General features: G+C 39.1%; 2 protein-coding genes and 1 long non-coding RNA gene across 5 annotated transcripts in view; 2 read left to right on the plus strand and 1 right to left on the minus strand.

The window, feature by feature from the left end:
- Positions 1–18,513, plus strand: part of LOC146482749 (uncharacterized) — a 37,560-nt gene extending 19,047 nt beyond the window's left edge. The window contains exons 22-34 of one of the 2 annotated variants that reach the window (XM_085106810.1): positions 179–291; positions 1,107–1,254; positions 2,327–2,377; positions 2,464–2,588; positions 2,905–2,981; positions 3,508–3,580; positions 3,674–3,844; positions 5,135–5,287; positions 7,406–7,523; positions 8,350–8,417; positions 9,119–12,211; positions 12,336–13,154; positions 16,804–18,513. In XM_085106810.1, the coding sequence (XP_084962936.1) occupies positions 179–291; positions 1,107–1,254; positions 2,327–2,377; positions 2,464–2,588; positions 2,905–2,981; positions 3,508–3,580; positions 3,674–3,844; positions 5,135–5,287; positions 7,406–7,523; positions 8,350–8,417; positions 9,119–9,280 (1,259 nt within the window). In that variant the 3' untranslated portion in view covers positions 9,281–12,211; positions 12,336–13,154; positions 16,804–18,513. Of the gene's footprint in view, positions 1–178; positions 292–1,106; positions 1,255–2,326; positions 2,378–2,463; positions 2,589–2,904; positions 2,982–3,507; positions 3,581–3,673; positions 3,845–5,134; positions 5,288–7,405; positions 7,524–8,349; positions 8,418–9,118; positions 13,155–16,803 lie in introns of both variants that reach the window. The other variant, XM_085106809.1, reaches the window with a different exon arrangement.
- The window catches only part of LOC146482750 (nitric oxide synthase 1-like), a 37,311-nt gene continuing 22,991 nt past the window's right edge, over positions 13,024–27,343 (plus strand). Inside the window, exon 1 of one of the 2 annotated variants that reach the window (XM_085106812.1) lies at positions 13,024–13,154. The gene's annotated coding sequence lies outside the window, so the exon portion shown is untranslated. Of the gene's footprint in view, positions 13,155–21,807; positions 21,966–27,343 lie in introns of those variants that run through there. The other variant, XM_085106811.1, reaches the window with a different exon arrangement.
- LOC146482751 (uncharacterized) lies at positions 14,316–27,311 on the minus strand. The gene is made up of 2 exons (XR_014864053.1): positions 25,406–27,311; positions 14,316–15,709 (listed from the first exon to the last, which is right to left on the minus strand). It is a non-coding gene; the product is annotated as an uncharacterized LOC146482751 (long non-coding RNA).

The following is a 27,343-nucleotide window of genomic DNA, read 5'->3' on the forward strand; positions in this document are numbered from 1 at the left end:
ACACCTATCGGGAGACAACGGTCGATGCACGTTAAGAATGACTTTCGTAGGGTAGGATTTTTCCCAAAGGTGACAACTTAAAACGTAGTTTGCCTTATGTACAGTCGAGCTTAACGTTTTGCCATCGTCATCTTTACCTTTAACAATATCGTTCTAACATTGTTGATGCTGTTGCCAGGCTTGGTAAGTGCTTTAGCAGCACTAGACGGAAAACAGTACAACAATCTACGCTCCAAGCTGCACAGTGTCACCAATAAAGTCAATACAAGAATGACAGTTTCTGGATTCAAGGTACTTGTACTTAGTAGTGAGCTCACGCAACAGGACGGCTGAGGGAAGGGGACGGTGAAATATCATTGTGTGACCAACAAGGCATTTTAGTACCTTCACAATTTTAGGCGATTTTCGACTAAAACTGGTGTTCTCTCGTCTGTGAAAACCTGAAAACTACGAGCGGTAGGAATGTTACCATCTAGAGTCATGAATACTTGGCCGTCACGTTTGTCACACAAGCACAATTTGCCGTCCCACCACATCAGCCGTACTGTTGCGTAAACTCGCTAACATGGGTTAAGGACGGTGCCTACTTTTGTTACTGCGCATACGTTTTGCGCATCTCGAGATACTCGGGTTTTATATGGGTGGTGCCTACTAATACAGGGATATTTTTGCGCGGTTTAAAACTATGCGGAGAAATCAGAACTTAGTAAGTGCTCTTGGTATTTAAAAAGAAAATTGGGGGTAGCCATGCATTTTTCAGAGGTAATGAAGCTTCAATTTGATAAAAAAATGCCATACATTGCTTTGTATTTTAGCACTTTTTAGAATTATTATGTCTTAATTATCTCTCAAAAATGCGTGGCTACCCCCAATTTTCTTGTTGGATTCCTATAGCCTTTGCAATGCTCTGCTTTTCCCGCATAGTAATAAACTGCGCAAGAATACCTCTGTATTAGTAGGCACCGTCCTTAAATTAACTGACCCCGCGCTTCGCCTTGAGGAACTTTATTGACTTGATTCTCTTTATTTGCAAAGGGCGGTAGCTTAGTTTTAGCAGCTTCTTCTTATACACCTAAATAAAGTGTCCACCCTGTATTTATTTGCAGACTGTTGTAGACGTGGCACTGAGTGGTTTTGGACCCCTGTATGGTCGCATGATGCCATATTTACACGAGGTGAATCTTGAGGAACATTATTTTGTTCAGGGTTCGAGACACGCCAGGTCCGAGGCCATAGTTCACTTTGCCAAACTCGGTAAGGACAGTTGATGTTATTATTTTTATAATGATAGGGCGGAACACCCAAAGTCAGCTTCAAAGAAGAAGGAACTCTAAAGTAAAGTAAACTTAAAGGGGAAGTGTCATGGTGTTTTTGACCTCTTTTCTCAAAAATGGTGAAATAAGACCTTAACTTAGCTACACAATAATTCTAGAACAACGAGAGGAAAGAAATCAACACAATTCTTGAAAGGAACATCTCTTGATCTGTTCTAGCGCATTTTGGAAACAAAAATGCGAGATGTTGAAAACAATTAGCCTAACATTTTTCAAGTTCAAATCCATTCCGACCTACTCTGTCTCTGACTAGAGGCACTAATCGACAGTTTTGTTTCACTGGGGTGATAACTGATAACTAAACTAGACAATTATTTTCTTGTTTCTGTTGACAGCAAATGTTTTTGAGGTTTTCAAATGACTTCAAATTCTCGCGATACTCCCCCTTTGAGTAAAGCATGCTTTGATAAATCAGTGAAACATTTAGTTTTGCCCATAGACTGCAAACAGTCTCTTTCTTCTCTTAAGTTCTGGAGCGCGCGATGGATCTTGGGAGCGGCGAAGCCGCGAGCCGCGAGAGAAACGCGGGCGCAGAGGGAAGAAAAGAGTCCTTTTTCCTCCCTCTCCCCAATCCCTCCTCGTTCACTTTTCTAATTTGCATAATTTTACCGTCACTTGGCGCACGTGATCTGAGGGAAAAAGTACGACTGCTCACAGTCTATTTTTCCCATGGGTGCGTGGTGGAGAAAGCTAGAGCCCGCGTTAGTATTAATTTACACGCGAATACAATTCTAGGTTTGCGGCAGGATTTTTCAACTTTTTGAGCCAAATTGTTTGGAACATGATATTCATTCAGGTTAGCAACACAAAAGGTCTCACAATCTCATCAATAATTCTTTGAAATGTAGGATTTGTATAACACGTCAATGAAAACAGTTGTTTCTTGGTTTAGATTATGTTGAGTTAAGGATGCACTTGGGAGGTTTGCTAAGCGCCAAGCTTAACGTTAAGAGTTAAGCTTCAGACTAATAACTTGTTCTTTTTAATTTTAGTGTACGACCATCTTGTAGACCTCACTGAAAAGGAGGACGTTTTATTTCTTGGTAAGAGACTTTTAGATCTGCCATAATCCCCTACAGTCTTGTGCATCTTCACTGTTGAATTGATTTAATGTATCGGTGTTTTACAGGGATTTTTCTTGGAGGTGAAAGTTTGAGACGCAGCCTTCACGACATTGTTGCACCTCAACGAAAGAAAGTCATCCTCGCACAGCTGATTTCGACTGTGACGTCAAAACAACCTCTCTATATCAAAGTACGTGTCTCCACTATAGAATATTCAACTCCTGTTTGGAGCACTCGGATTTTCTTTTTCCGAGTATGTTGTTGTCAATGACTGAAAAATTCATCTATCCATGCTTTTTGTTTTGATTTTAGCTTGAAAACCTGATATCCAATGCCTAAGTCTCAGTGTCGCCCTCTTTTAGTTTCATTTGAAAACGGAGATTTTCTTCAGAATCGTTAGACCTTCCCTGCACGCGTTATTCTCAGAGACAAACTCTTTCTCTCTTCTGATATACCGCTATTTGTTAATCGTTTCAAATTTAAACACCCAGTACATTTTTCTCCAGGTTTATGTGACTATTGATTGGCGACTTGTGATGGTAAAGAAGTCGCTCCTTCTTCACTTCAGACAGCATGATCAGGGGTGAGCCAGATTTGCTAATGTTAAACCATTTCCTTAATCTACAACGCCAGTTTGTTTTTGCTTAATATTCTTTAGCGGGAGGGAGCTGGATATAAATCGTTCGCATGCCTAGAAAGTTGAAAGGCGACGTTTTGCTTCGCCCCCAGGCTTCTCTCTTTAGTCGAACCTGGTGCGCGTTGGTTTGTGGGATTTTTAGCGTCGTTCCCAGCAAGCCTTGCACCCCTGTTTCTCGCTCGTTCTACGAAATCCGCAGGCGAGTGAAAGAATACAGGGCTGGGGACCATACATGTATATGTAAATTTCCGTTGAATGAAAGAGGTTCTTGCAGTGGTTGTAGTAACTAATTACTTCAGGTGTTGCGGAGAAAAAAGGGGGGAGGTGGGGAAGGTCTCTAACGGGACTCTAACTCTTGACCTTGCAATACTGGTGCAACACTCTTACGAGATGAGTTGGCCAAGTAATTGGTTGTTTTACAAATTGGGTTTGTCTTGCTATTTAACTAAAGTGGTTGTAACATCTCTTTCAGTTATGAGCGATTTTACAACGCCAGTAGCGAACCGTTGGCAATTTATCAAAGCGTTTTCTCCAAACAGGACGTGGTAAGTTGGGCATACTTCGACTCCGTTATTTAGAAGAGTACGTACATTTAAAACTCAAATAGATCTTGAAGCCGTTCGTTGCTGTTCTTGTAGGCTTTAATGTACATCAGGTACTGTGGGCCCCAGGACCACACGGATCCCTGCAAAGGAGAGAACCTGGCGCTCAGTTTAGTGCATGTGGACCACTACATTGATCATGCTAAAGAAGAGGATAATCTGCTGTCCGTATACAGATGGCTTATGTTCAGGTCACTTATGAGTCAGGTAGCTTGTCTTTGTTTTTAGCAGTCTCTTTAATATGTTCTCAAGTTTTTAATATGTAGAAATTACCCTGTTTCTCATGCCAAAGGTGTTGAAAGTAAGTAAAATAGTAGCTTACTAAAGGGGAAGTATCACGGTAATTTGGTCGATTACATCAAAACGTTTTTTTAATCAACAAAAAGTTAAAAGTATTGATCAAGTTTGTTGTAAATTATCACCCCAGTGTACTAAGACTATTGATGAGTGTCGCTGGCCACAGATGGACTGGGTTAGAATGGACTGCAACTTGAAATAATTTAGGCTAACTGATTTCAGTTTCTCGCGTTTTCCTTCCCAAAATGCACTAGAACAGGTCATGAGTTGTTCCTTTCAAGAATTCATTTGATTTCTTTTTCTTCATGTTCTGGAATTATTTTGTAACTAAGTGACGTTGTTGTCGCACCATTTTAACGATAAAAGGCCAAAATCCCCGCTGTTCTAGCAACTGTGTTGATCAAGAGTAATGTGATACAAAGCTACTTTGCGGTAGGATAGTTGATAGATAGAGACTTTGATATACTGTAGTGTCAAGCCTTTTAAGCCGACCATTATGGGTTTGTCAAAGGACACTTAACTAAAAGCACATCAAAATATAATGGGAAAAATGAACTGAATAGTATATAATAGACTGATTATGGTACCGTATTTTCGTAGCAGCAGAATAATACATATTAGACATTTCAAAATAACGACACAACGTTTAAGTTTAGAAGACAAGTTCAAGTTCAAGTTCAAGTTTATTAAAGATTTAAACACATACAAAGAGGAGATAAGCACTGCTAGCAGTTAGCTACAGCTATTCGAGGCGAGCAGTGGTTTTGACGCATAATAAATAACAGCAGTTCAACCTCACAGAATCAAAAAAGTAACTTACAATGCAGTAGCAGGTAAAACAAGAGAAAGGAAAATACAATGACAAAGAACTAGGACTAGATGTGTACAGTTAAAAAAACGAGATTTACGATGAGAAGATACTTAGCCGATTACTTAACAATATTTAGAGTTAAACAGGGAAGTTATATTACTTTAAGTACTTTTAAAGAGTAAAGTTAGGCGAACATAGCCATAGTGCGAAATATAATACACAAGTACGTTCAGTTCAAGGATGTTTAAAAAATTGTTAACATCCTTGAACTGACGATGGATACTGAAGTATCCAAAACATGTCTTCCAAATTTAAGCGTTGTGTCGTTATATTGAAATTTCGAAAACTGATTTATTCAGTATAAGTGGTATTTTACTTGGTTTCAACAGCACAAGTCGTACCTAGCAGAAGCATGGTACATGCTACACAGCGTCGCAGCTGAGCTGGAATATCTGTGCATTTTGAACAAGACTCTGCAGAGTTTAGTCAATGAAGAACTTAGCAGAGCTTTTAGACCTGTGCTGGAAGATGACGAGAGAACGGTATGACATGTATATTGGAGTATGAGTGCCAGATTTAAAAGACCTCTTTACACGTGCGATTTTTGTGCACCTTTTGTCGCACTCAAGTTGCAATTTCAAATCGCCTTTGTAAACTAGAGGCGATTTTAGCGCGATTTGTCGCCGCATTATCACGAGGGTATGAGCATGTTTAAAACTTGATGAAAACTTGCAGCTTTTCTCAGAAAACGTACAGCGATATCGCGCTGAAATCGCGGCTGGTTTACACATGCGATTTGAAGTCGCAGCCTCGTACGAGAAAAATTGTAGTGAGAGTGTGACAAAAGTTGCATCAAAAATCGGAGCTGTCAATGGGCTTTTAGAGCGATTATAAGTTGTGAAATTCCTTGAACTCTCCCTTTGCCCGTGAACGATACTGGTGCAATACAAATTTGTGCTTGCGCACTAGGTTTGAAAATTCGGCTAGTGCTTGGTACTTAGATGTAGCGCACCAAACGTTCCCTGTTGTTGTCATCCTACCGCAGTCGAGATATTCTTTCCGTGTTGGTTAGAAACTTTGAAGACATTTCAGTTCACTGTCAAGACCCGTAAGAAGTCGCGTTCTTCACGCCATTAAGCACATCATTGGCGTACATTACGCAAAATTCCCGAGAGCATTTCGCCGTGCCCGAAAACTATTTTAATGTTCAGTACCTGAAATTCTAGCCTGCAATGCAGGCGTATTTTTTGGAGCGGGAGCGCTGAATAATCCTTCGTTGCTGTCATCTTGGGCGAGGAAGCGCGAGAGGGCTGGAGCGAGTCAAAAGTGACCCTAAGGGAGAGGACGACTAGCTGAGAAATAAAGGAGGGGGGAGGGGGAGAGGAGGGAAAAATACGCCTGCCCGCACTCATTGTTTGTTTGCAGAACCCGTACACTGGATAGACGGGGGCTCTGATTGGTGCGGTAGGTCACATATTGATTGATACCTGACAATCCACGGCAGGTCGGTCCGCATGTCATTTCATTCCAGCTCCACTAGCACTGTGCTCAATGAAACCGTGTCTTTCAGAAATTGGAATATCACTTGAATTGAGCTCCGAACAAAAAGAAATAATTTTTTCACTGTTGTCGAGACAAGATGTATTGGCAGATTTTCCTACCGCCTTTGGAAAAAGCCTTACCTTTCCGTTGTCGGTTCGACTGAAGGGCATTTTTAAAAATTGATTTTATCGAGCAAAAGTGCTGATGCGATCCTCGTCTGTCCGCTGAAAAGTGCTGTGAAGAAACAACTTCAATGGGCCGGGACTAACAAAATACGGATACGATATTGAGATAAAAGATATTGAGGGTGCAAAAAACCGTTTATCATTGCTTCAGCGGAGGAGTACTGTCCGATTTTTCGATCGCCGAAAAAGATTGATACACCAGTTGACCAGCAGCTTTGTGTGATAACTGTGGACGACTCGCATACTGTTCAGTTGGACCGGGTAAAGGTTTGTATTCGCATAGCCCCGAATAAAACTTTGAACTGATCTGTGCTTGATATTCTGCATTTGACCTTTGCGGCGCACAGCGTGACACTTGTAAATCTGCTGAAAGCGAACGCAGAAAATTAACTTTACTGAATCTTCTGAAAGCAAACGCAGAAAATTAACTTTACTAAATTTACTAATTTGACCGTCACACAGTAGTTTTATTCTTTCATGATTCTTTTTATTTTGAGACAGAGACAACTTTCACTTTGTTATGCTTGATTTCAAAGTAGAAACTTAGATCACGCGAAGTACGTGACATGACTGCACAAGCTGTGATGAATGAAGCCGGAAATGCACTGATCAAGCGCAACTATAAATAGGGGCGTTTGGCGACTACACAGGGTTTGCGGGCAGGCGTTTTTTTTTTTTCGCTCTCATTTCCTGCCCCCTCCCCCTCTCCCCCTCAGCCTCCTTCAAATACGCGAACTAAATTTATTATTCAGCGCTCGCCCATGAAAAACGCCTGCACTGCAGGCTACTGAAATTCCGGATTAAAAGTCTTGCATTAAAGCTAAATAGTTGAAAAAAATTACGATTTTAGTGAATGCTCTGTATAAAGAGTAAAATAGATTTTTTTCTTGCATTCTTAGTTGTTAATATTGGTATAAATTCTTATCTCCTTAGTCTCTTCTGGACGCCAGTGCATTGAGTACCATGACGACTGCGTACGGTGATAAACTGGAGCGGGTATTATCCCGCGGGACAGCTATGGCACCAAGTGGTCTCTTGCCGAGGGTGCGAGGTAATTTATAGCGCATTTGCAATTCTGATTATTTAACATTAATGCAGAACAGTAGTATACCGCTATCTCGAGATGTGAAGGTAAACGAAAAGTTGTTGGAAAAGCTGGTTGTTAGGGATAGCTATGACACCTAGTGGTCTCTTGCCGAGGGTGCGAGGTAATTTTTAGCGCATTTGCAATTCTGATTATTTAACATTAATGCAGAACAGTAGTATACCGCTATCTCGAGATGTGAAGGTAAACGAAAAGTTGTTTGAAAAGTTGGTTGTTAGTCCAGAGAAGATTATCGTGCAACTTCGCTTTGGGTCTGGATGGCGAGATGTTTCGAGGTATTACTCATTCCTAACTGCCCTGTACTGGTAAATCTTCGTACAGATTTTTGTTATGTTGAACCACTGAAGGTGTCTTTTGCGTTTATGAGAGGATGTGTGACAGTTGATCCCGTTTTTTGGAAGTTTTAAGGACGCTAGAGAACATTTCGAGGAGACTTCCCATCCATCAGCCACAATTTTGGATAAAACTCGTTGACAAAAATGCTAATTATGGGCCATCTCCTTTGAAGAAAACAACGATAGTTGAGTAAAGTAAACCTTCACTCCCCCCTCACTCCTCCCCTTCACTCAATGTTTCTTTAAAGGTCGGACGATTACCCAGCCTTATTTTCAGTGGTGGAACAACACTGATAAGGGGGATGGGGAGGGAGCTGAATTGTTGATGTACGAATATATCGGTGAAAATGTAGGTCCACTAAAAGATACAGTCAGCCAGTCAGTCGTCTATAGTCTGTACTCTTTTCAATCGTAAGGAAGTTCTGGTTATTTTGCAGACAAACTTCGTCTTGTGTCAGTAACGGATCCCGTCTCTCACCGTCTGAGCTTACGTATTTCGCCAAAAGTAAGTTTGCTCGTGTGTTGTAGGTTTTTTTTTAAGAAAAACAGGTCCGTCCGTCAATGGCTAGTTCATTAGAGCCTTAAACATTAAATATACTAATGGGAATTTCGGTGGCACATACACAGAGTGGCTGTTTGTCTCACTGTTTCCAGATCGAATTGAAATTTGGGAATGTTGGTTTTTGTGGAGGCAAACCGGAGTACCCGGAGAAAAACCTGTCCCACATATGGCGTCAACTCCAGGAATTGAACCCGGTCCACATTGGTGGGAGGCGAGTGCTCTCACCACTGCGCCATCCCTGCTCCCACAACACTGTGACGCTTTCTTATGAAATTTGTACACAATTTCCGGCAAACAGTTTTATGCAACTTTCACAAACAGAAATAGGTACTTGCTAACACAACTATTTTCCTTTGTACATTTTTTTCCTGAGGAGACAAAATTTCGTGAACGATCCATCTAGTATAATTCAGATCGCCCAGTGTACCAATCGGAAAGCTCAGTATTATGTGAGAGAATTGTGGGTCTCTTGCTGGTCTTCAAGGCCCGTTATGGACCCTTTGCCTTTTGAGGGACCATAAGGTCCATCTGAGCGGTCCTCAATCTAAAATTCGGAACCACTAGGAGACCAGTCAGAATGGCCCTATTTCGTCATGAGCCAGCTCAGTCACTATAGCGCGTTTACCCGTTCTGTTTGTCTTTAGACACCGATCATACTGCAAGAGATCAATGAAATGCTTCAGCCTTTAATGGATGCCGCTGCCCAAAATGTTCACTTGGCCTGTCCCGAGATTCACCGCGCGCTTAAGTCAGTGGAGGTTGACGTGACTGGCCGGAAATCCAACTTGTCTGCGAAACAAAAATGAACGCACTGTTAAATTCACGTACAGAACACATTAGAACCCTTGCACAACTTTAAAGGAACTGTTAAGTAATGTATCAAACACGAGGAAGAGTGTTCCATGCGATTTTCAAGAACCAAATCACCGAGAAGTGGATTGAAAAATCGAGGCGCAGTTGAGTCTTTTTAACCAACTTCGAGGTGTTTAGAAATCGGGTGAAACACTCTTTCAAGTGTTTGCTATAGTCTCTCAAACCGTCAATAAAAACAAAGCGAAATTCAAAGCAAACGTTTACCAAATTTTATGATAACAGAGCATATTCGTATTCTCGATATAAACTGGATCTAGCCCGCAATGGAGGCTCTTGCGGTGAAAAAAATTCTCCCGCTTAAGCCTCGTTTACAAGCTAGTTCCAGTACACCTCGGACGATACGAATCACATTTTCAATCTCCTTCACGGTAGTGATTTGCTTTGTTTTTTGTTGATATAATGAGCTATTAATGATTTGAGAAATTGATGCAGAAATCAGAACACATTAGAACCTTCTCACAAACTTTCGTGTGGCGGCTTGTCTAACGGGCACGCGATAGGTTACAATATTTATAAGTGACAAAAACATGATGTTGAATAAGCCTCACTAAGCTGGTTGTATTGCTCAAGATGTACGATATATTTATTTTGATTTAATTTAATGACCCTGGCCAGTTTCCAGTTAATAAACACAACGTCATTTAGACTTCTGTCTTTTTAATTAAAAGATCTTTTCCTCTTGCTCGTCTTTATATTTTTAATCTGAAATAAACGTTGCTAGCCTGGAGTCAAATCAAAACATGTTAAGTCCTTTGAATTATTTTGGTCTGTCATTGAAATCGTGAAGTGTGACCACTCAAATATAATTAAACCTTTTAAGAAATATTTTCACGTAGTGCAGTATATCGTACCGCTTAAGGCAGTACTTGAAGTCTTTTTTTAGAGTTCGCAAATATAGCAAAAACAATTCTTGGAATACCGTTATGTATTACTCTTAAAATGTTTCGTATTTTGGAGGCGGCGCTTGTTCGCGCGCGGATTTTTTTTTTGTGAATTGCTTAATATCACTCATTGAATAACAACATTTTAAAATATACTTAACAATTATTCCACGAGCGCGCGTTAGATATGCTGATTTTCGCTTTGCAAGAACAACCAGAGGACAATTTAATGGTCGCTATTTCTGGGGCATGGTATAATGGCTCATATACCATGGCTGCTAAGCCAGTCAAATCTCTGGAATTGCCTTATATAATGATCCAGTTTTAAATAATATCCAATAATCTAACAACTATATAATTTTCTTTTTCTGAAAACGATAATAACAAAAACAGTAGTCTGTTTAAAATTTCACTTTCACAGTTGCCGTCGCAGTTGGCTTCAAATGAACTTTGACATTTTTTTATAGAATCGACGCTTCAGTGCTCATGTGCTTCGAATAAGCGTCCCATTGTTGTGTGGACTGTGTTCCCAATTCATTCGTGGCAGCGGCGCTTTTATTTTCGAGCAAATACGGTTATGGTAACGGAAACAAACGAACAGTCAAAGGCAAAGAACTTCCTTGCACAAACTTGTGGGTTGTATGGCTCAAATTGCATTGGCCTCCGTGTTGTCTCTGACGTCAATTACATGTGACCTCTTGGCATACGCTATTCCAGAAAAGCGGGAAACTTGCCAGAAGGTCGTCGCTCCATTTTGATGTTTTAAGAGCTTTTCATGTTGTGAATTTTCGATGTATTTGTTCTCTCTTTCCGTTTTGGCGCCTGACAAGCACTACAAGGTAGCAGAGAAAACGAATCCTGAAGCATTTTCTAACCGCATTCACCATTTCATTTAGCTACCAGAACTGATACTCAAGTTCAAAATTTGCGCCAAAGTACAGTTTAATTGCGCAGTATTTTTCGTCTCAGTTGAATGGTTTAACTCACCCAAGGCTTTCATCCACAGACTCAAAAGTCAGAACGACCTTGTTAAACACAGTAAACAGTACCACAGGGAAGTAGTGCCCAATAACAGTTCCGATACTGTATTTAAGTTTGAGTAAAGTAAAAAACATTATTGTATGAGTGTTGCACGTGATTCACGTAACTTCAAAAAAATCTCTGGCCTTCCGAGTAAGAAAAATAACAAAAATTTACAGATTCCCAAAATAAGAAGCACGTTTACACATTCCAATGTAGAAACGTATGGTTGAAGCGCTTGAGGAAACGAAAGTGCCGGATAAATACCTTCAATAGAGAAACAGGAAGTCTTACAAACTCGCATGACCAGAGCCTCGATTAAAATTTTAAGCCTGATGCAAATATGATTGCTGTTATTCAATCGTGGATAGGATGAATGCACTTAGACAAAATACATTTTGTACAGTTTAATACTTGATTGATTCTCTTAACCATGGAACAACAATAATGTGGTCTACGGGCATTTTTAGACTTTAAAAATAGACAAATATTTCACATAGATGAAATTGTTCTTAGAGCACGAAAGAGATATATAAAGTAACTTCTCGAACGAAGAACAGACCAAACGCTAGTAATACGAGGGAAAGAACTTGACAAAAGTTGCCAACTTTTTCAAGTTGCAATCTATTTCCATCCTAGCCGCCAGCGGTTTTAGTTTTGTTTTAGTTTTTCAATATATCAGCGTTTTCGTTTACACAAAAACGTTTTTTTTTTTTTTGGCGTCATTGCCAAGAACCAGGTTAGACGATTCACCAAGTATCACGTACATCGAATGCGACTCAATCCCCTGAAAAACTGGTCAAAAAATCGCATTAAATTAGCTCAGTAGAGTGGTTTTCATTTGTATTTAGTTAAACCAAACCTAACTAATCACTGCAATCGATCAGAACACCTTAATGAACCAATCAACTCGAAGCATTTTCATGTGACCGGCGCCAAGCGCGGGAAAACACGTGCGGACAGGTCACGTTTTTTAAACTGCGAACACAGTTTTGTTTTTGTTTTTAACGGCACTGTAACCGATCAGCACGGCGCTGTGAACAGGAAGTTCAAAACCGGCCGAGCGCGGGAAAACACGTGCGGACAGGTCACGTTTTTTGAACTGTGAACTCAGTGCCAAACGCGTTTTTGTTTTTGTTTTTAACGGCACTGTAACATATCAGCACGGCGCTGTGAACAGGAAGTTCAAAACCGGTACACACGTGCGAGCAAAATCACGTTTTTATGTTTGGTTTCCTTTCAAGAACGCTCCGATCGTCGTACGCATTTCGCCTGTGTCATGTCAACTATAATCTAAAGTCGTATGGCTCCAGAGCTTTTGCTGTTTCGACCCCAGAACTCTGGAACAAACTACCTGTTGACATCCGTTCTTGTGACAATTTAAATCTCTTTAAACGTAAACTTAAGACTCATCTTTTTTCGAATTATTTTAAACAGATATGATTTTTTTAAAACTTTGTAAAGCGCTTAGAACAGAACTGGATAAGCGCTATATAAGTAATTATTATGCGCAGTAAAACTATCTGTATGCACAGTATAAGAAGCACCACAGGGCGCGTAGCGTAACCTGTGAGCCAAGCGAAACTTATATTATTATCATTATTATTATTATTATTATTATTATTATTATTATTATTATTATTATTATTATTATTATTATTATTTCTCATTGGTTGAGAAACTTTCGCGAGATTTGCATACAAACTCATCCACAGAACGCAGTAATGCAAAACTAAAGAAAACGGGAATTTCATACTTCCAACATTCAGTTGCAAACCGCTCAGACCGTGGAAACATCTGCTCAGGTAACGCGCTATGCGAGATGGATCGCGTAGAAGTCTAACAGTGTGCAGATTGAAATCTCAGCTGCAATTTGGAATTGTTTTCAACACGATTTAAATTCCAGGTATGTGGTCTAAACCAATTTTTTTTTAAGTAGGCATGATAAGTCATATTGAACCTAAAACGTTCCGATTACTTAGTTCAGATGCTCTACCACTGAGCTACAGGAGACTCGTGGGAGCTAAGGCCATTAAACTAGGTTCATGGGACAAACATCCTGTATACTGCTAGGATTGGAATGTCATGTGTGATGTATGCGCAATGAAATAAATGTGATGGGATATTTTAAACCTGGTGAACTAATGAGAATGATGTATCATTCAGTGAGTGACACAGACATACATATGTATGTATGTATGTATGTATGTATGTACTCGCCTGCGGCTCGTAGCGTACTTCTTTGTTATCAACATGTTTTGACTTCCTCTGTGCGTTATCAGAGTACAGACGGACGCACGGCAAAATGGAAAGAAAGTGAAGAGAACCCGAAAAAATTAAATTGTACAGTGAAACGTTTCCTTTCTTCTTGAGTGCCTGTTTTATTTGTTTTATAATATAGTTTTACTTGTATTTGTGGAGAAATTTATTTCATTTACAAGAAATTGGCTTGCACGCACACAAGCAATGGCGTCGCGGATCACAACATGTTTGCATCAACACTATTGTGTTCAAAGAGTTCTTTTTTAAGGACGGAGCTCCGCTTTGCTGCTGCGCATACATTCTGCGCATCTCTAGATGGTTGGAGATACTCAGCGGGTTTCCTAAGGACAGTATTTACTAATACAAAGGTCAGTTTTTGCGCTGTTTATGACTACGCGGGGAAAGCAGCTCTTAACGGGGCTATTGGAATTGGGGTAACAATGTATGCAATTTTAGAGATAGTTTAAGATTTCTTTTTCCTGAGAAACAATCAGTAAAAAGAGTGAACCCAGACTCTCTTCGCTTTTTTCTCCTAACTCCCTTAAACCTCTAAGAGCATTCAAGCTCAAAATACGCCAACATTCCTAAAATCAGGAAAGGAAAAACCAGTACCGCTTGAATGTACTGCTAAAATGCTTTTACTTCATGGCCACACTTGAGGATTTCATCCACAGACTCAAAACGTATAACCATCTTATACAGCATAGTAAACAGCACCACAGGAAAGTACTGCTCAGTAGCTTTCATTTGAATGGTCACACTTTAGGATTTCAGCCACAGACTCAAAAGGTAGAACCACCTTGCACAGCATAACAACAACAATTTTATTACCTTTTTTCAAACAAATATTTACAAACGTATTGGGAACTGGTAAAAGTTACTCAGAATAACTAAACAGGTAATCTTGCTGAGTAACAAAATTGAATATTGATCTGAATAAACAGCACCACAGGACAGTGTTGTTCAGTAGCTTTCATTTGAATGGTCACACTTCCATAGACTTAAAAATTAGCACCACCTTATATATACAGCATAATAAACAGCAGCACAGGAAAGTACTGCTCAGTAGCTTTCATTTGTCACACTTCCAAAGACTTAAAAATTAGCACCACTTTGTACAGCATAATAAACAGCAGCACAGGAAAGTACTGCTCAGTAGCTTTCATTTGTCACACTTCCAAAGACTTAAAAATTAGCACCACCTTATACAGCATAATAAACAGCAGCACAGGAAAGTACTGCTCAGTAGCTTTCATTTGTCACACTTCCAAAGACTTAAAAATTAGCACCACCTTATACAGCATAATAAACAGCACCATAGGAAAGTACTGCTCAGTAGCTTTCATTTGAATGGTCACACTTTAGGATTTCATCCACAGGCTCAAAGATGTACAATATATTAAACAGCAGCACAGGCAAGTACTGTTCAAAATCTTTTACCTGCATGAATGATCACTCTTAGGGGTTTGATCCACAGACTCATGGCAAACGTTTGAACCACCTTGTAAAGAATAATAAATAGTACATCTGCTCCACCGCTTTCCTCTCAATTTTCATTCCGAAGAGCATGATGCTGCTGTTTGAATCTCGTCGCCAATTAAATATTTCTTTCATGATAGATGAATTGTTCAGTCAATGACACAGGCATACTCGGGAAAAGAAAATCCAAGTTCTCCCAACAGGAATCGAACCTAAGACCTTCTGATTACTAGTTCGGATGCTCTACCACTGAGCTACAGGAGACTCGTGGGAGCTAAGGCCATTAAACTAGGTGAGCTCCCACGGGTCTCCTGTAGCTCAGTGGTAGTGCATCCAAACTAGTTATCGGAAGCTCTTAGGTTCGACTCCTGATAGTTAGACGCCCATCGAGGCCGGGAGCGATGAGAGGCGGCTGTATTCGCAGCCTACTCCTGATAAGAGCACTCGGATTTTCTTTTTCCAAGTAAAAAAAGAGAAAAATAGCCGAGATATTTTAAGTGCGTAGTAGGTATTGTTATGCGTCTCATGGCGGAAGGAGACCAATATAGAAATAAGAACAGATGGATTATGAACAGCAAGCAAACTTCCTTGACTTCCTTGTGTTTCGTTTTCCCTGTTCCTCCGTAGTTAATTAAATGTGACATCGTATCGAGCGGTTTATTACCTTAAATTATCAAGCAAACTATTGCCGATCCTTCCACCAGGAAGAAATGACATTCACTGAAAGAAATGGATACAAGAAAATGCTCGCTCAAAGCTGAGTCATACAAGGCTGCCAGATGCACTGACATATTGTACATTCATTCTATTTTTGCAGTATAGCTTAATCAGTGTAATTACCTCAAGCTAAATTATCTGCATAAAGAAAAAAGTAACACGATAATCGTTAAATGTTTTACGCAAAGCACAACCAAATATAATAAGAATTTAACCTTGTAACAACAAAGTTGTTGATGTAAGAGGCTGTTCTATTCTTTGAAGTCTTGTGCTTGTAAGTTTCTGAGAATATGAATTCCAGAATTTCACGGTTAATCCAACTTTGTTAACGGTGATGTATCAATCCGCAAATCAGTTGTGAAAAGGTTCTTAAAGTAAGGCAATCCTGAATGCGGAATTCTAAGCCACCATTACGCACGACCGAAGAGGACAGGACGAAAATGTTCATTACCGAAATACTAAACTATTCTTTCGAGAATTCGGCTAAACTTTGTTGCGAACCATGTAATTATCATTTGCGTAAGCAGTGAGATAACCTTTTTGTTTTTTTGCTCGCTTGCTTTGAAAAGCAATTTTGCTTCAAAGGAATGATGAGTAAGCGATTGTACGATAAGTCAAATAAAGAGAGGGCTGTTGATGACGACTAATAATATTGACGCGGAACTGAAAAAATGGCGAAGAATAGGAAGAAAGTTGTGTTCACTGTGTTAGTGTGTAAATGGGCTGTTTACAGTCGCTAATATTTTCCGTGTGATCGTCCTAGGGAACTGAAGCAACAACGAAGGCGACGGAAACGAGAACGCCACAAAACGAAAGTCAAATAAGCAACAGCAATCACTCCGCAAGTGCGTTAGACATTTTGGTAATTGTATTTTCCGTCTTCTGCAAAACAACAATGTAAAATGACCAAATTCAAGGTTTTGTGGGTAACGAGATGACATGGCAGAGAATTTTTCATGGTTAACTTGAACACTGTACCTAGGAGCCTGAGTTTAGTTCGTGCATGGATAGTTCTTCTACCTTGTACATGAACAAGTTGAGCATGTTAGAATACTGATTGCAAAGTGGCTCAAATAATGTGAATTTATGTGTTAAAGTGACGTTTTCGTTGGCTTTGCCGTCGTCGCTGCTTAAGTTCCCTATTACGTCGAGCACAAACAGGAGACATTACCAACTGAACTGCAGAGTTATAGCTATACACCCAGACAAGAATCCCTCGGTTATACACCCAGACAAGAATCCCTCGGTGGTTTTGTGGCTGAACGTAACAAAGCGGGATGGCGACTGTCCGATCAAAGCATACGATGCCTTCGACTATGACACGGAAAATATGGGATTGCAAGCAGTCTAGTGTATGAACACGGCGGTCAAGAACTTGAGCAGCTTTACACTCCGACAACGAACCCTTCGGTGATTTTGTGTCTGAACGTGACAGCAAGATGGCGATCGTTCGATCCAAGCGGAAAATATGGGATTACAAACAGTCTAGTGTGTAAACACGGCGGTGAAAATGAAAATTCCGCAACTGAAAAAAAATGAAGCCAGCTTTAATCTACCTTAATCGTTTCCTTATTACTTTAATTTCACATTTAGAGGCTCGTTGTTAATAAACGTCCGTCGAAGGTTGTTAGTTTAAGGTTCAGCTGCCATTCCTTGCACATGTTTATCCATGCCGGCGAACATTTCAAAATGCCATATCTCCAAACGAAAGTAATCGGAAGACATGAAAATTTTTATGAAGTTTCTCATTGTTATTATTAAGAATTAATGCCCAAGAAGACTAGTTTCAGGGAACGGGAAGCGGAGTGCTCTGATTTAAAATGATGTTAGATTCAAGCCATCTTGATCAAAGAGTATGGTAGTTTTGGAAGAAGTAGTTCAAGAAGAACGCGATTTTAAATGAGCTGAATCAATCTGTGACGTGCTGTGAGCGAGTTGTCCTTGATTTTCTTAGAACTAAACGGAAAAATTGTCAGGAAAGGGCTGAAGTGTATAATACATGCGGAAGTAACCGCCTTGGTCTTCAACTATTGTAATGCTAATTCACCGGTTTTGGCGAACATTGAACAATTTTACCGGGAAAAAATATAAAATGATGTACTATACAGTTTCACAAGCTGATCTCGGCTGCAGACCAAAAATACTGCGTAGAGCCATCTTATTTGACAATATAATCAGCACTACTTTGAGCCAAGAGAGAAACTGCTCAATAACACTATCATTTGAATGGTCACGCTTTGGAATAAAGCGCCTAGCTTTCATTTGTTCAAACACACTTTTAAACTTCACCCAAACTCAAACGTTTGAACTATCTTGGGCGCTAAACCTTCATCCAGACTCAAAAATTCTAACAGTAGTGTTGCAACATAATATTGAGCACGGTATGACATGAAAGTAAAGCTCAATTGCTTTTATTTCAATAGTGACACTTACGAAATTCATTCACAGACTCGAAAATGAGACTGACTACAACAACATTGATTTGACGAGAAAAAGTCCTGTTGTCCGACAGAGTATAGTCCTCCGCCTGGTCGCCGCTTTAAAGCGTTTCGTAAACGCCTTAAGTGAAACTAATAGTGAAAGCTTTTCCTGAATTTTTTTTTGGCACATTTAACAAGAAATCTTATCCACTGTAAATAAACGAATTATTATTTTTTAACTCATTACTTTCAATGTAATGTGAATTTGCATTTTTATAGTTCATTTTTCAGCCAGTTATGGATTGTTGAATTTTTGTTTAAGGAACATCTGTAAACTAGCTTTTGAGTTTAGCATGATTTCCGCAACAAATATAGTTTAATATTGTATTTTTCGAGGGAGTTTTAAAGATGTGTCACCAACCCATCTCTGCTATGCTTTGCTTGGCACACAAGCTCGCACGAGCCCTCATGGGGTGACAAGTTTCCAGGAATTGTACGTGATGTGATTAAAGATCAATACATTCGCTTGTTATTTTTGGTCTGGCGACTTGTTTGCTCTTTGAAACACAAGTTTGAGAACTCAATAACGAAGCCACACCCAGATTTGTGACGCGTGCCTGCCGAGATATCTATTTTTACGAAATGAATAGAGTAGGATTAATTTGCGGTACACTAGATTAAAGTTTGAAGGATTCGATTATGAACGATGACAATTTTTATCCTTTCTTTCTCTATTCCTACAATGAAACGTTCTCAGAATAATATCTGCATGTTTTCCATTAAAAATGTTCTGTTGACTTTGCGACCTTTTTCGATGAAACGTTTTAGTAGTGATATTGTTTTAGAGACTTGTCGTTCTGGAAATAGAACTTTTTGCTGTGATTTGTCAATTGAAGGAGTGTCATTTTCACGTGATGATCTCGTTGAATAATTCTGTAATGTAATTGGTTTTCGTTGCCTGTGGTTTGCCGGTTAGAGAGGTTGCCCTGGAAACACATGGAAGCTGATGTTTTTAGTTCAGGTTTGTACATACGCTATTAGTATAAATCTGTCACGAATGCTGTTCTCTTATTGGCTACGCTACTAACTGTCTATTCTGTTGTAGACAGTGAGTAGCTTAACACAGTGTGCGGTGGCTTGACTTATTGAAATCATTATTCAATAACAACGTAAACCTATGTTGTTGTTAAGTTTTGAACGACTAGTGGATTTATACTAGAACAATTGGATTATTCCCTTTCGATTTATGTGTGTGGTAGTTGATTCGGGCTGCGTCCTCAACAACTGTCACGCGATAGAAATCGAGAGCGAATAATCGAATTGTTAAATAGCAAATCTTGTTCCAGTCTAGTACCTATGGTGGTCGGTATAGACAAAGCACCTACGTGTTAAACACAAAACACGCCCAAACTTTATAAAGCGCACGCAAACTTAACGAAATATCTTCAAACAAAACGAAATAAAAAAACTTACAAACTTAATGAAATACATGCAGACTTTAAAAAGTGCATGCAAACTTAACGAAGCGCACGGAAACTTAAAAGAGTGTGTATGCAAACAACAAAATGTTCGCAAACTTAAAACGTTGCATGCAAAATTAATAAAGGCACACAAACTTAATAAAAATTGGTACAAACTCTAAAGAAATGCAGAAGTTGAAAACTTAATAAAATGCACGCCAGCAAACTTGAAAAACTTCACCACTTGCGCAAAAGACCTGAGGGCAGTATGGATCTCTTATTCTGCTACAAACTTTAAGCTTGCACTATATTTCCCCGGGCCAAGGAATTGCAGACACGCCAATTTACTTTTCCACTTGATCAACGTTTTCTATCTAAACCGCAGCCTGATAATACAAAAGAAGAATAAACTAAGAGATAGAATTGTCCTTGATCTCCCTAAAGTCACAAAAAAGGCACGAAAATAGTGGAAAATAGTAAGCTAAAACTTAGCTAGCCTTTCGCTTAATCCGGTCCGAATTGACAGAACACTGACAGAATGGAGTCGTATGCTCAGCAATGGCCTTCCTTCGTAAACTTTTGGAGTTTGCGTGCGTTTTATAAAGTTTGCATGTTGTTTTTTAAGTTTGCCGGTGCACGCATTTTTTTTTTAGCTTGCTAGCGTGCGTTTTATAAAGTTTCGTGCGACAATTTTTTTTTGAAATAAAGGTTGCGACAATTTTATTAAGTTTGTAACTTCTGCATTTTTTTAAGTTTGGGCCCATTTAATTAAGCTTGCGTGCGCTTTATAAAGTTTGGGCGTGTTTTGTGTTTAACATGTAAATACTTTGTCCATACCGGCCACGAAAAATAGCTCTCAATTTGAAAGATCAAACTTCAGGATTTAGTTCGAGATTGTTAATTTTGTACAACATCACAGGAAAGCACTGCATGCTGAGTGGCTTTCATTTGAATGGTCACACTTGAGGATTTCATCCACAACCTCAAAAGGTAGGGCCACCTTGTACAGCGCAATAAACAGCACCACAGGACAGTACTGCTCAATAGCTTTCATTTGGATGGTCACACTTTAGGATTTTATCCACAGACTCAAAAGGCAGAACCACTTGTACAGCATAATAAACAGCATCACAGGAAAGTACTGCTCAGTAGCTTTTACACTCAAAACACTTGAAAACTCGTGCAACTATTTTTTTCCTGTTGTTTTGTTGCCTTAGTTTCCTCATAAAGAGCGTGAGGAATTCAGGAACAAGCGTTACTCTTTTTGTTCCCTTAACCCTCTCCAAGTCAAGCCATGACTAATTTTTCCTTTTAACTCATAAACAATTGTTCCAGGCGCGTCTTAACGGGAATAATCTCTAGCATCCGATCACACAAGTTCCTGGTAGTTAAGCTAACTGTATTTAAACAGCCAAAACATTACTTAGAAGTTGAAAGTTTGGGAGATATTCCTGATCCCTCAAATCAGAATAACTCGAAAAATTGAAATTTATTCTTCCTCTAAAAAATTAATAAGAATTCCTTTCTTTTACTTTGGCCAGTTGCATATATTTCGTTACCGGGCAACAGATACAACATAGATTTTTCAGTGTAATCCTTTTTCAGAATACACTGAATATGTCTCCGAAAAAACGCTTCTTAAGTTAGTCGGTAAAACATACATGAAGCTGAAAATAATACAGTGAATATATTCGAAAAAGATACAATGGTCATATTGTCTCGAGCATTATACAAAAGAAAAATTCTGGATCACCGACGGATAGATGAGAAATAGAACCCAAGACCGAATCATATCCATGACCTTCCAATTACTAGTTCGGATGCTCTATCACTAAGCTACAGGAGACTCGTGGGAGCTAAGGCCATTAAACTAGGTTCAGATGTCACTAAACACCGTTCTTGATGTTCCATGTGTGAAGACAGAATAAAAAAAGAATTGTCAATGAACAAAACAAAAACCGCGACCGATTTAATTTGGATCGGAAAATACAAGATGGACCTCCTAGCTTTGTTATTTGTCGAGAGAGTCTCGTGATCTTTTGGCAGACAGGAGAGTGCAATGGGCTATTAATAATTTCTTGTTATGCTAAAGAATATTCGTGCGTGATACGTCAGATCATGTGTTGAGGCGTGATTGTACGTGTTTCAGCAATTCTTCCTTGTTTGTTCAAGACTTCTGAGAAAAATATGTCAAGTGCCAGTGGGAGGGATATAAAACGCGATCCAAACAACCTGGTTCCTCATTAATCGGGATCAGTGCCGTCTAGTGCATAGGAACTAAGTCATCTCGGTTTCTCGACAACCTTTACAGAACTACTACATTGCCATCCTTTAGCATTGTTGAGTTGAAGAGGACAAGAAAAAGAACAGCATTATAAGGTAAAAAGTTTGAATCATTTTTGGTTAAAAAGGAAAAAAGACGGTGAAGTTTCTGCTGCTTTGTTGTGCTTTAAGGTGTTGGCTCTGGTTGACTTCACTTATCAAAGAACAACTTTTCAAAGTATTCGTATATTCGTAAAGTATCCTCGCCCTGTAAACGCCGTACAGATATCAGGCTATAATTGATTAGCAGAAGACCAGTGAAAGGGTTAGAAATTTTATGATAAAATATAATCACCAGAAAGACTCGGTAATACGAACCAATTTCCAACGCCCAGTTTATTGAAGACGTATTGCGTTGCTGACAATTTCGAAGTATTCGCGCTCTTTAAAGTCTTACAGCCTTTAGGATATAATTGATTAGCAAAAAAAATAATGAAAGAGTAGAAATTTAAGGCAAAATGGAAGTGATACGGATCAATCCCAGCTAGGTTTAAGACGTGTTGCTTTGATGACTTCCTCGACCAAATTAAGCACATTATGGAGTTGCCATCGTCAGCACACTATAAAATCGCAACATCAATATTAATTCGTATCGCACGAGAAATATCTCTCCAACTGATGTAAGAATCGTTATTAGCTTAATTGGGCTTTGAACAACTTGGCCCTGGTTAGAGACGAAATGGGAAGTTATAGAAAACTCCTTGGAGTGGTCAACTTGTCTGAGCGGTTTTTGTCAAAAATAGGAAATGTTCAGAACAAAAATTTTCAACATCGAGCTTGTTCGCGGATATCCTTTATTAAGACTTTAAAAGTTAAGATTAACGTATTTTTGACAAGAGAAAGTATGCGAACAAAGATATGCTGACGACAATTTTTTTTGCCTTTTTTTCCTTGATGGCGTCACACTCGACCGCTTCGGTCTCAATCCTTCCTTGTTCAAGGTTGTTCCAAGTTGATTTGTCGGTTCGTTTGCCCTTTATGAGCCAATTGGCATGTTCTCCCAACGTCCAGTCATGGTGCTACTTGGGAGAACTTGTTCAAACATCAAGACATTATATCTTTTAATTGGTGATTATTTTCTTTAAATCTCATTACCGCTTTGGTGTGTGATCAGGAAGTGCTGATGAAAAGCGAAATTAGATTCTCGTCACAACTGGAGCTTAAACAAATGAAGTGGAGAGAGCCTCAAATCGCCAATAATCAAATAATCAATAATCGAATCAAACAGCACCATTGGAAAGTACTTCTGAAAAGCTTTCCACACCGAATGTCACAGATCATTGGCTCTCTCTATCATCCATGACTCTGCAGAATTAAGAGTTGGACCACGTGACTCGACCCTTACAGGATTGGCCGTCAGTAACAGATATCGCGTCTTTACTAACTTTCGTGGCGGGTCGGTTTACCCAATATAAATATTACACTAGAAACTGAATCGAGCTTACAAACTTGAAATCTTAATTAACATCCAATCAGATGTGATCTTAAGCTTCTCTGTTGTTTTCTCGTTGTTGATTTAAATGGATGTTTTTTTTTTCGTGTCCATCGCTGGATTGACGGAAACGAAAGCCGGTTCTTTGACGCATTCCTTCCTTGCTATTGTCGATGAAATTACCTTGCAATCAACGGTATGTGATAAAAAGCAAGTTTACTGACGTGCATTGAGAAGATAAGAAGTATGGCTTTGGTTCTTATAATAAAATTAGTCCGCATTCCTCGGCTATCGTGAGTTAACAAAGTTCAGTCTAAGAAACAAAAGGAAAACTGGCTCAGTAATGTTGAGAGAGATTGACAAGGATTACTAGTGTCGAAGTTGAAAGTTTGGGGATCAATTTTCAGGTGCTCAAAACACTGATCACGATTCTTGGTAATAATTTGTGTAAAATTGTTTTGAAAGACGTGTACTTATTGAACGAAAACGAAAAATGTCCTTTAACACCGAAACACAAGAGGGCCGTCATGTTTGTCTTCTAGGAAATTATTCAGAGCTGTTCACTGAAATGGTGTTGAGTTGTTTTCGAGGCTCTTGGCCTTGCTCCAAAATTCTGTTTCCACCCAGTCGCCACAAACATTCTGGTGCATGTTTGTCCGCGTATGAAAGCAAAACGTTTTTTTCTAGCGACATTTGGAGAAAAAAGCTCTAAACGGAAAATTAATTCATTGTTTTTGGTTCCTGTTTTTCTTAGAATTTCTGGGTTTGCTTTCTTTTCGTTTCTATTTACTTTCAGTTTTCCTTTTTCGTGTTAACTTCCTCCCGGCTTTCGCTCCAATGCGTTTTACGGTTTGTCATCGCCTAGTTGACGCAGTTTTCTACACGCTATCAGATACTTTCTTCTCTCAGCGATATTATATGACCATATTCTGGTATACATTTTACTTCCTTCTCGATTTTGAACATCGTTTTCCTCACCGGCTTACAAAGATTAATTTCAAACGTTTTCAAGGTCTAAAAAATCGAACATTGTATTCAGTAAAAACGCAACCAAAACACAGTGATTCCCTTGACTGAAAAGAGTGACACGTGAGATTTGGTAAAAAGTTTTGGAATTTCCTTCCTGATCATATATTTAATTCCGTTGATTCCTCAATTAATCAGAATTTCTGGGATTTTAGAATAAGAGCAGTTTATTTGTAATTGACTGCTTTCAAGAGCATTGCTGTAATTTAAACTTAATTATCATTAATTCTCTCTTTCCTCACGCTGTGATACTGATGTCGGCAGGCGCTAGGCACATTTTTAAAGCCGTCAAACTTCGCTGACCACAATTGGCCTCATTCCTAACTGGGAACTTAGAAATTCATTGTGACACGTTCAGGATTAAAACATTTCAAGACTGAATCTCAGCTAAAAACTATTCTAAAACTAAATGTACTTACAAGGTTCTTATTCATTCTTATTCATTGACATGACATGAAGACTAAATTGCATATGCCATGATATTTCTTTGTGTGTCTGTTTGACCAATTTACAAAATGGATCATAAATCAAGATCTAAGTATCCTTCCTAGCGTCTTTGTCAGAGTACTGTGTTAAATCTATATATAGTTGTCTATGCAAGCACTTAAACTGGAACTGGTGAGGAATATTTATCTTCTAAACAGTTGTGTATCTGTGGTTTTGTTTAGTATTTGTTCGATGGCTTTTATATGAATGGACACACTTGAAGGAATTTCTTCCATAAATGTCTTAAAATCGATCGGAGTCAATGTTGCGCATCTGGTAGCTTGTAGTACAGCAACGGCGACTTGATAGATAGAAGAGTCTCGGTAGATATTCGAACTTGTTATAGCAAATGACAATACCACTAATCAAATAAATATAACAATTTAAAAGTTTCAGTTGTGACAAACGGACCGTGGAGTTTATATGAAGACTGTTTCTAGTCACGCCAGACCGATATCAAATCTGCCGCTTTTTCCTTTTGTGCTTGTTTGTGTACATTGTCGAATTCTAAGTCAGTTTTTTAAACATTCAACGTACTACATTAATAACTTACAGTTGTTTCTCTAATGAGCAACCTTTCTCGTAACTGATCGCTTTCAAGATCGGGAACATCCCCTGGCTGCCGTGGCCATTTTCAGTAAGCAATCTTGATGGTATTAGTTCGAGATCGAATAAGCACGTCACGCAAACTGGCCGCCATTCGAATTGGGGCGAACGAAGCGGGAATTAGATGACAAACAATTTCTGTATGAATCAAACTACTTAGTGAAATATTCAAACTCTGTGAATTAAATATGGCTTGCCTAAAAATTTACTGATGAAACTTAATGCTTCTAGAGGCTACAGGAGTCACCTCAACTTATAACATTCTTGTATACAGTTATTGTCTGTAAAAATTTCACGCAGACTTTACCATTTAATACAAGCTTAAAAACGCGAGTACCAGCTTACAACGAAACCAAATTTCTCAAATGTGATGGCCAAAATATTTATCGAAGTACTTTAAGTTAAGTTGAACATCTCTACAGTATGAATTTGTAGATTATTTGTCATCGGATTCCTATACTCTAACACTTTAATTCACGCTTGCGTTCCCCAAGTCAAAATGACACCCAATTAACATGAAGAGACTTACGTTGTATGTGTTGGAATTTTCCACAACTGGCAATGAATACCTTCATGATTCACCCTACTCGCGAGCGATTCAACTGCATTTGCATGCACGAAGACAGAAGCGAAACTACTTCCTTGTTTTGGAAACGATGTTCACATTTTTCCCGGTAAATTAAGTCATTTTCGTTATCAAAGAAACAGGAAGTCACGTTTCAGCATCGGTTCCTTAGAAATTGATTTACATCACTGAGTTATTGCCTTGTTGCCATAGTGACCGATAATAAGATAAGTCACCTTAATTAGTGGATTTAGTCAAGGATAGCATTATAATAAGGGTCCTTCTGCAGGCTTATCCGCTTGGGCTTAAGTCAGGGCTTAAGTGTTTGTGTCAAGCCAGTTTTCACGTTGACGTAAGCGCCATTACGGTTCTTGGTGAACCTGTTCTAAAGCTAGAACAACAGGTTTTAAATAAGGAAATAATCTAAAAAAAGAGCAAGGCCGATTTCACGGTCAGGGAAGTATATTTTCCAATATTTCGAAAGGAACGGCCTTTCTCCTTCAGGGTATGTTTGAGACTAACCCTGTGGCAAGATACGTTACAATTTTAAATAAGGAACTTGTCAAGGAAAAACTTGAGAAACACGAGCTTAATTTAAAACTTGCCAAATGCATAGTTGTTGAGAAAACCTTGCTCTGGTACAACCAGCCTAAAGTCTTATGAACGTAGACAACGAATAGCCCCTCATATTTGTTATGGATAGTAAAGCGTGTGAATCACGCGAGCCCGCGCGAAAATTGTCTCCCGGGAGGACTCGCGACACGCGGAATCCAAATAAGTACCAAAAGCGAGAGGCAATTTTCGCACACGCGCGCATTATTCGCCCGCGTTACTGTCTATAAGAAAAACAAGGGACTGCTGTCAGTCTAAATAAACGTTTTTCTGTTTGTTTGTTTGCTTGTTTGTTTGTTTTTAGCTTATTTTTAAACATACAAAAAAGGAATTATTTGGTGTTATTTTTTACCCATTAGACAGTTATGATTTTTGGTTTTATTCTAAAAACTTGAGCACCTTTCCGCAAATAAGTGTAGATTAATCGGATACTTTTTTACGGAGGAGGGGGTGGGTGTGTTAAACATTTCGCAACATTCGTACCTTCCTCTCCGTCACTAATATATCTAAGTCACTATCCCTCCCCCCTCCCGATACCTAATGCTTGATCAATAACAACTATATCTTTTTATGACGTTAATTTGATGGCCTTAGTTCCCACGAGTCTCCTGTAGCTCAGTGGTAGAGCATCCTAACTAATAATCAGAAGGTCTAAGGTTCGACTCCTGATAGGAAAACTTGGATTTCTTTTTCCCAAGCATACCTGTG

Source organism: Pavona decussata, unplaced genomic scaffold (assembly GCF_977016875.1).
Source record: "Pavona decussata unplaced genomic scaffold, jaPavDecu1.1 SCAFFOLD_44, whole genome shotgun sequence".
Taxonomy (NCBI): Eukaryota; Metazoa; Cnidaria; class Anthozoa; order Scleractinia; family Agariciidae; genus Pavona; species Pavona decussata.